Source organism: Tetrao urogallus (genome assembly GCF_951394365.1).
Source record: "Tetrao urogallus genome assembly, chromosome: 5".
NCBI classification, from domain to species: domain Eukaryota; kingdom Metazoa; phylum Chordata; class Aves; order Galliformes; family Phasianidae; genus Tetrao; species Tetrao urogallus.
In genome coordinates, this window is record NC_136818.1 from 34576102 (window position 1) to 34585262 (window position 9161).

The following is a 9161-nucleotide window of genomic DNA, read 5'->3' on the forward strand; positions in this document are numbered from 1 at the left end:
CGTCACTTCCGGTCCCGAGTGGGTGTTGTGGAGGGCGTTCGTGAGACCGAGTGGGTGCTGGGGCCGTGCTGGTGCGTGATGGGCCGGGCCGGTGGGGTGCGCTGCGCTGCCTTTGTAGGCTGGCGGGTAGAGGAGCTGGGTCGGGTTGTGTTGGGGTGTGCAGAGCTGGGCTCGCAGAGAGTGGGGGGGGCTGAGGACTCAGGTTAGGCCTTTTGGAGGCGGCCTTTTGGAGGCTTTCTCGGTGCGGCCTAGCCATGAGATGTGCGCTGGGTTCCTCCTTCAGCCCCGCCGAGCAGGAATAGCTGTCCTCGCCCCTGGGGTCCGCAGCGGCTCTGCGGTGCCGCGTTTTTAAGTGAACACTTTGGGGCGTTGGTGTTCCGTTTGGTCTTTAACTGCGTAGCGATTGATGCAGGAAGTGGTTTGCTTCAAATACTAGCTGCTTCTTCTTTTAAAAAAAAAAAAAAAAAAAAGTCGTATTCACGATGTTTTAAGTTTAAGTTCTTACCCTGTGGGTTTACATGCAAAGATTAGGGCGTAACTAAAGAAGCAGGATGCGTCCCACTAGGTATTTTCAGTTATAAAGTACGGTTTTGTCACTGTGCTTCAAAGCAGTGAGATTTTTTTTTCTGCTGTCATTGCTCTGTACTGTTGAAGTACACCTAACATTGATTTCCTTGCTCGTGATGCACATGGTACTTGTGGAACTAAGGGAACATTTGCAATACTAAGCTATCTATGGAGTGCAGAGGCTGTTGTTTACCTATGCTGCTGATTCATGTCTAAGTTATATCATTGTTCTCTGGTCTAAACTGCTGCAGGGTGACCTGAACTTGTATTCTGGGCAGCGACTTTGACTAAAAGCTCTGTGAAAGTTGTGTATTACTACTGTTTCAGTTATAGGGCATGCTGTAGTTGAGAATAAGTACAAAGCATACCTTTTTGTCTGAAAACCACGTAACAGAATGGTAAAGCATGCTTTCTCATGCAGTTACAGGAACACAATATATAGAATTGTTACCAAGCAAACATGCTGGTTGCACGGCTCGTGTGCCTGAGGACACTGCCATGCCAGGCTATCCGCCCCACCATCGCTCAGGCTTCCCCAGCTCTGAGGAACTCTGGTATAAAAGCATTTCGTCTGTGGCAGCCTAACCAGGTACAGTAAACTTTGAAAGGTTGAGTGTTTTGCCAGAAGTGTTGTGCTTGCAGTGCCTGTTTTGAATGCTTGTGAGCCCTTTGCTTGTTTGACATACCTGCTGTAACTTACTGAAGGAAGGGCAGTAGTCAAAACCCAGAATTAGTTTTAAAAGACTTGAAGTAATGTATTCCATTAAAATTCTTGGGGAAGGAAAATAACGTAATTGACATTGAGTAGGCATTACTAAGCAAGTTGAGAGGAGCACAAATTCTTGTTCAATCTGTGCCTGTATCCCATTTCCCAGTACGAGTCTTAAATACTGTGTTAAAGTACAAACTTTACTTCTGAAGACTTTATTCCCAGTATATTTTTAGAGTCGTAGCACAGATTTGTGTCAAATTTGAACTCTGGCAGGACTATCTGGAGACTTAAAAGCAGTTCAAAAAACTGGAGTGTTGTTATCCTAAGTCTTCACTGACAGAAGATTATTCTGTGTGTTTTCATCATAAGCATAAAAAGACTATTTTAATTAATTTAAGATTTCAGGTTGTTTTTTTTTGTTTTATTTTTGTTTTCCATTAATAAGGTGTCCCATCACCACAGCAGTGACTTCAGAAGACTTGAAAAGTTGTTTCTGCTTTTAAATATGCATTTCTTTGCTGCTCTTGCGCGTTTTTGAGGCTTCAGTGGAGCAGCATGCTGTATTTGTTTGGGTCATGTTAGTCAGAGAAACCATAGAAATTTATAGGCCTTCACTCAAGGTTTGTTCTCTAAATTAAGATTAGATTTGAAAATGACGAATTCATGCTGCTATCCCATGTTTACTGGGCAGGAGTACTATTCTTGCACAAATTTAAGTGAAATGTGAGTTAATTACATGAGAAGTGAAGTAAAAAATCTTCATGGTGTTGCTTAATACTGTAGGAACAGAGCAGAAGAAATTCTGGCATAAACCTTATTTTGTTTTGTATTTTTTGCTAAAACTGAGAACTTCTGTGTTGATTCTATGCTTCTATCATGTGAAAATGTTTTTTACAAAGTTACCTAAAATGTGTTGTTCAGCTGTTCTGTCTGAGCTCGATTGTTTCACATCTCCAGGGAGAAGCACAGGTAGAATAAGAGACAAACTAGCAATTGCAAGTGTGTCAAGTGACTGGCAGTGTTTCAGCATGTTACAAATTAATTGCTTTCTTTCAGAAATGGTTTGTTACTAATCTGTACATGCAGTTCCTTAAAAGGAATTTCTCTTAATGTCACTGAATCCTTCTAATTTTACCTTTGAATCTAACAGTGTTATGCCACCAGAGTAAGAACGGGCGTAAGGCGTGGGAAAATTGGCCAGGAAATTAAAGAAGCAGCATTTGAGCCATCTACAGAAACTGCTCTTAAAGGTGGGGTTCCTGCTTTAAAAACAGCAATGTTTTAAAAGCTGAACTTTAAAACTGTTGAAGGAAACAGTTCCCTTCAAACCACTAAATAGTCTGAAAACATTGCTTAGTATTCTGAATTGACCTGTGACCTACCTTAAATGTCTGGAGACTGTTCTTCTGCTTGTCTTTTCTGTGTTGTTGCTGCACATATGTCCCAATTTCTCCCAAGAAATTTCTTGTTTTTGCTTTGAGCTACAGTTGTGAACTATTAAGTCAGTGTGAGTTCCTGTTGATGGAGATGAGTACTTCCTTGATTGCAGATGTTTGAAAGGAGGGAAAAAAAAAAAAAAAAAAGCTTTGCTATATCTGTTGTGTATGCTATTGAAAGGAAGTACTGTTCTACAATGTATAAGGATTGGAGAAAAAAAAACAAAAACAAAAACAAAACAAACAAACAAAAAAAAAAACCACCAAAACCAGACAGATTGTGTTCTAATCTAATGCTAAAGAGCTCTTGATCAAGCATTACATCAAGAGTGGATGATGGGAAGGGACACAGTATCCAGAAGTCTTCTGTGGGCAAGATCTTTAACTGGTTTTGTGTTGCTATTCCTGTTTGTTTATGTAATAAAGACCAGTAAAGCCAGCATTTTACTTGTTAGTCTCTTAATTTTTATTATGTTTTATGAAGCTCTGTAGTAGCAGTGGAGTGAATCTAGAGTGTTTTACATAAAGCTCTTTTAGAAATGGTAACACAATTGTGAAGCATTAAGAAGCCTGGCGTGGATCAGTTGTTACAGATAAAAGAGATTGGTGTGAAAACGTTATTATCTATCCAACAAAAAAGCATTGTGAGTGCATGATTTTTATTTTTTTCCCTTTGATATACAGTTGATCGCCTGGGAAAACTTGTTGTTGCTGGAGGGGCTGCGGTTGGCCTGGGGGCGCTCTGTTACTATGGCATGGGCATGTCCAGTGAGATTGGAGCTATTGAAAGAGCAGCGTAAGTACCATTGCTTGTTGCTTTAAGGAAGGGAGACTTGAAGCAAATCTCCCTCCTCCTTTTGTTTGTTGCTTCTGTAGCTGCTGTCTCCCAATATACGCGTAGCTTATTTTTCTTAAGCTCTGGGCTGAAATTCTGTGCAGGATTCTAAGCTTCCCATCTGTAGGATGATGAAATCATACTGCAGCAGCACTCATTCATGTCTTTCTGTTAGTCTTGCTCTCCAAACGACACGCACGTCTTGTTACAGATAAACATGGGCACGGTGACTCAGCATTTTGTGAGCAGCTCACTGGGCTTCTTACTGCTCAGGAAACATTCTGTACAGATTTTTCCTTAACCCAGTTTATTTTACATACACTGTTTTGTAGTTTTTCATAGTTAAAATTTGTTACTTTTCCCCTTTTGTACTTTCTATGATGTATGCTTCCTGCACAAAATTGAACTGTAATTGGCATTCTTTGTAATTGTTGCTTTAATTGTTATGTAATAGCACTGTATGGTGGGAAGGATTTAAAAGTTCAGCACCTTTGTTGTAGGAGGAACTCATGACAGAAATTGCTAAACCTTACCAATTCTTCGGATGCTCCCATTGTATCCTTAGCTTGAAAATGCTTATAGTTGATCTTCATTCTGGTGTTGTTAATTGCACAGCTATGTACAAATGCTTATTTTTCAGTATTTGGCCCCAGTATGTGAAGGACAGAATTCGCTCTACCTACATGTACTTTGCGGGAAGCATTGGCTTAACAGCACTGTCAGCTGTAGCAGTAAGCAGATCTCCTGCACTCATGGGCCTTATGACAAAAGGCTCCTGGCTGGTAAGTTCATGTTATATTTAGAGTGTCTGTAAAGTGATCCTAAATGTTAATGGTTGTTATCAAATATAAAAAAACCTGCAGATATTCACGGGTATAGCCTTTAAGGGCACAGACAATAGTGTAATGCCCTGATGGCTTTTTGTGACTAAAAATCCAATTACATGCTGATGTGCCCCTTTGATACCTTGTTGATAGTTTGTGGAAGACCAACTATGTATGCAAGAAACAAAAATGCTATGCTATCCTAACCAGCCGTATGCAAGTAATAACTTGCTATGAGTGGCTGTCTGAAGCTAGTGACACTGCTTCTGTCACTTTCTAAGAATCAAATCAGAGATTTTTATGCATTTGTACTCCTTTGTGTGCTGTTCTTTGTAACTCTTTGAAAACTTTCCTTTTTGCTGAGACCCAAATGATATTGGCAGACAAATCATCTGGGTAAGATAACAAGACTTGTCTGCTTCCTACGCATTCAGTGTGCTGAGTGCAGTGGAATAGTGGTGGTTTAACATAGCACAACATCCAGTGGTTAATCCTTGTGATAACAGCAAGTTACCTCCTAGGAGGATGGAAAAGATCACGTGGGAGAACAGAGACCTTTTGTCCATATGCCAACTTGAGCTCTGTGATGCTGTTCTTACAGGCAATCGGTGCAACTTTTGCTGCTATGATCGGTGCTGGAATGTTGGTCAGGTCAATATCCTATGAAAACAGTCCAGCAGCTAAACATCTTGCTTGGATGATGCATTCAGGTATATGTTTATAGTTTTTGTTGTCTGCTTCTGTATGACTAAATTGTCACTTTTACTATAGTATCTAAGCTTTGTTAATTTTTACGTGCTGCTGTAGATTTCAGAAACCAATGAGGTGTTCCATGTGTCCTCTAATTTCTCGTAGTCTTGTAAAAATATGCTTAAGCAAAACTTGAGCCAAACTGGATTGAACTCATTTCTTAATACTTGCTTTGGTTTCATGATTGCGTTCTGGCTCCATAGCTTCTGTAAGCGCTACGCTTACTGTATTTCAGCTGTACAGGATAAGTAAGTGTATGAAAACTGATCAGAAGGATACAGTTTTGGTATTAAACTGCAGCTTCTTGATCGTATGTTATCAATTCATTTGTAGGATGGAGTACAGATTTATTTCTTACGGATGTTACACGCTTCAAGTAACAATGGCTGTCATAAAAACTTTTGCCAGAAGCGTGGTTTGGGAAAGACAAACTCATCAGGCACTGGAATTGCACTTTTCTTTGTAGAGCTGAAGTTTCTACTAAGAAGAAAGTGAATTTATTGTAGTTATTTGTCATTAATAGGTAGAGGCTTCATAGAATTATCTAGCAGGAAGTATGACTGACATAGCAAAAAAAAAAAAAGTATCAGTTTTGAGAGTTCCTGAGGCTGTGAAGGAGTTGATTAGTCCATTATAAGATGAGCTTCCTGAAGTATTTTCTAAAGCCAGAGGAAAGTAGATCGCTGAGCTTAAGATTGCATGCCTATCTAGAAGGCAGCATGATAAATTGGCAGCTAAGTGCCTTGGTGTCACGGAGTTGGCAAGATCAATCTATGTCCGTGACAGGGGCAACAGGCCTCTGCCCTCCCCCTCCATCCCAGTCCCACAAAAAATGGGAAGGAAGGAAGGAAGGGAGGAAAAGAACAGCAGCAACAATCTATGGAGGAAAACTTATTTTACTATAATATCGGAATACAGGATGACACAATATATACAATTTAATTGAAATTGAGATTAATAAATCAGACAAGATGAGAGAGAGAGTTCCCAGGGCCGAGTCAAACCTGAAAAGCTTGGAACGGCTAGGAAAGCACCTCCAGCACCCACTGCAAGGCAGCAAGAGAGCGGCCCCCCACCTGGAAGGGCCAGACCCCGTGACTTCTGTAATGTACAGGGATAGGTGCCTGGGATTGGGGCATTAACACTTTAGTACACCGTACACTACGTGATGTTTTGATGTGGAATACTGAAACCCAAAAAGAAAAAAAAAAAAACATAGAACCATGACTCTTGGTATTCTGTCATGTGAGTGAATTCAAGCCATCTTATCGGACTCAAATAGATATAGTTTTGGTAGGTGGTGTTTTTACCTGGACTGTTCCAAACCTGTTACATTTGGTTTTTTTGTTACTTTGGCTAGGTGTCATGGGTGCAGTGGTGGCTCCATTAGCTTTCTTGGGTGGTCCTTTGCTCATCAGAGCTGCCTGGTATACAGCTGGAATCGTCGGAGGGCTCTCAACTGTGGCCATGTGTGCTCCAAGTGAAAAATTTCTGAACATGGGAGGACCACTTGGAATAGGCTTTGGCTTCGTTCTCGCCTCTTCGATTGGTAATGTACCATTTTAATGCTGTTAAATAAGAGTAGGCAGTAAACTGAAGCTGCTAGAATGTGCAGCTTACTTCTGATTGCAAACTGGTCTGTCCAGTTAAAATTGGCCTGGAGTAGCCATTGCAAGACACGTGCTGCAGCTTTGTGTAATGCTATTACATTTTCTTTTCCAGGATCCATGTTCTTGCCACCGACTTCTGCTCTTGGGGCTGGCTTGTATTCAGTAGCTGTTTATGGAGGATTGGTACTCTTTGGCATGTTTCTGCTCTATGATACACAGCATGTTATCAAGCGTGCAGAGACTATTCCATATTATGGAGTGACAAAATATGACCCGATCAATGCGTAAGTATTTAGATCTGAAGGCACGTGTAACAGTTTTGAGCTGTGTAGAGCTACGCTTTATTTCTAAAGAGCTGTGCAATTTGTTTGTTGTTGTCTTTCTGTAAAATGGGAAAAATTGTCAGGTTTAGGAATGTAATGTGAAAATAACTAGTGGAGTTGAGACTGAAATCATTTACCTGAAATGAGGGAAACAACTTCGAATATGTGGTGTCACATGCCCCTAGTGTAAAAAAAAGTTTGTTTTGTGAATCATTTCTAGGAGGATTTGTAGCTGATCTCTGCAAATAACTATCAGTATCAGCTGAGATGAAGAATGCTGAATCTTCTGTAGTCGTGTAATATTTACTAGTCTTAATGTCCTTTAAAAAAAAGAAATAAAAATCAGCAAGGCTTTAAAGAAAGAAGGATTAACTGACCGTCGGTGAGGATAAGTCTGACTAATAGGTAACTTCCTCACTGTAAACATCTGTCTGGTCTTAGGTGAATTCCTCATTTCTTTGCATCTGGTCGTCTGTAAATAGGATAGTAGTCATCACCAAAATTCTTGAAGTTAAGCAGTGAGAGTGTAGAAGTAAAAGAATCCTGTGAGAGAACGGTGTGTTGTCTGTGAAGTTTTCTTGCAAATTGATGCTGCTGGCAGAGATGGTAGAGTGAAATAAGGCGGTATTATTACTCATCGAGCCTAGAAGACGTGCTGTAGTTGAGTTTTATTACAGACCTTTAATGGAGGCTTTTAAGAAGTCAAGTATAATGGCAGGAAATAGCAAAAATAATACTCATTCTGTTTAACAGGATTAACTTTCATTTTATCTCTCCTAGGTGCATGGGCATCTATACAGACACGCTGAACATCTTCATTCGTGTGGCCACCATGCTTGCTGGTGGTGGAGGTGGAAGGAGAAAGTAAACCGAGACTCTTAGCAGCTGTCTGACAGCTCAGACTGTTAAGTTGTCTATCTAGTGCATATAGTAAATAAAAATTCATCGTTACCAACAGTTTTGCTGCAGGTCAGAAGTTAAACGCGTTTCAGCCTGTTGTTTAAGTGCAATGTGATTCAGACTTAACAGTGTTTCATCAAACACCTTCCAATAGCGTGAACAACTTCAAAGCGTACATATTTGGGGAAAGTAAATTATTTAAAATATATCTGAGTAAAATTGTCTGATTTTTTTTTTTTTTTTTTTTTTTTTTTTTAATGGGCTTGGAAGCAGTTCAACTGTTGCTTTCTTTTTTAATGGAACTGTGCAGAAATAGTAGTCATTTGTATAGACATGTATCTTATATGCAGACAATGACAAGCTACTTCAGGAAATACTGTTCACATATAACAGTTTTCAGTTAAGATTGCGTAAATAATATTTTCTTGAAGCGTTTAGAAGAACTGAGCGAAGTGCATATGACACTGAATGTAGCAAAGGCTACTGCTGCCTGGGCAGAAACCTCAGAAAGATTTAAGCAGTTGTCAGAAATGCACTGGATGGGATGGGTAACGTGACCAACAATGTAAGAAAGGAGACAAGATGAGGAGCCTATGTGACATCTGCCCTATGTGAAAATGTCATTCTCCTTCTGGAGCATGTGAAGACACCTTGTCTGTTTCCCAGTACTTTAATGTTGAATGGATGTAATAACAGTTGGACTTTTTTGATAGTAGATCTATCGAGTTGTTGGGTAAGTATAGAGGTCTTTCTTGTAGTGACTAATTTTTGGTATTTTAAGTGAAGCACTGTTCTTCAGAAGAGCTCCCCACGTTTACTTGCTCTTAGAAGCTTGTACAATTAGCACTGAAAGAAAGGGAATTGAGAATGGCCTGCTGTAAACCCAGGTATCACAGGCATACCATTGTTAGATGCATTGTTAGTCTCTCTTTAATTCTCCTCCAGATTGGTATATTTAGCTCAATTGAAAGGAAATGTTCCTGTCAGTGAAATTGATTTAACATTAAGAAATATATACATGCAAAAGTACACTGTGTTGTGCTGGATTAAGGGGCAAGGGCACAAGGAAGTTTTGAGCTCACAGAAATGACTCTACTTCAGTTTTTCTGGTAAATTATGCTGTGTTTATGGGAGAAATAAAATTCTAGCCTCACATGTTGATAACTCTCACTTTTCCTATGTTACTGAAATATTTTAACATTGC

General features: G+C 39.9%; 1 protein-coding gene across 1 annotated transcript; it reads left to right on the forward strand.

Moving 5' to 3' along the window:
- Positions 1-1027: 1027 nt before the first annotated feature.
- On the forward strand, positions 1028-7925 carry GHITM (growth hormone inducible transmembrane protein; the record flags this gene model as incomplete). Its single annotated transcript, XM_079535335.1, has 8 exons — positions 1028-1156; positions 2430-2529; positions 3400-3511; positions 4191-4332; positions 4976-5084; positions 6485-6673; positions 6847-7018; positions 7838-7925. 8 exons carry the CDS (start codon positions 1028-1030, stop codon positions 7923-7925), a joined length of 1041 nt encoding a protein of 346 aa, XP_079391461.1.
- Between the last annotated feature and the right edge of the window lie 1236 nt (positions 7926-9161).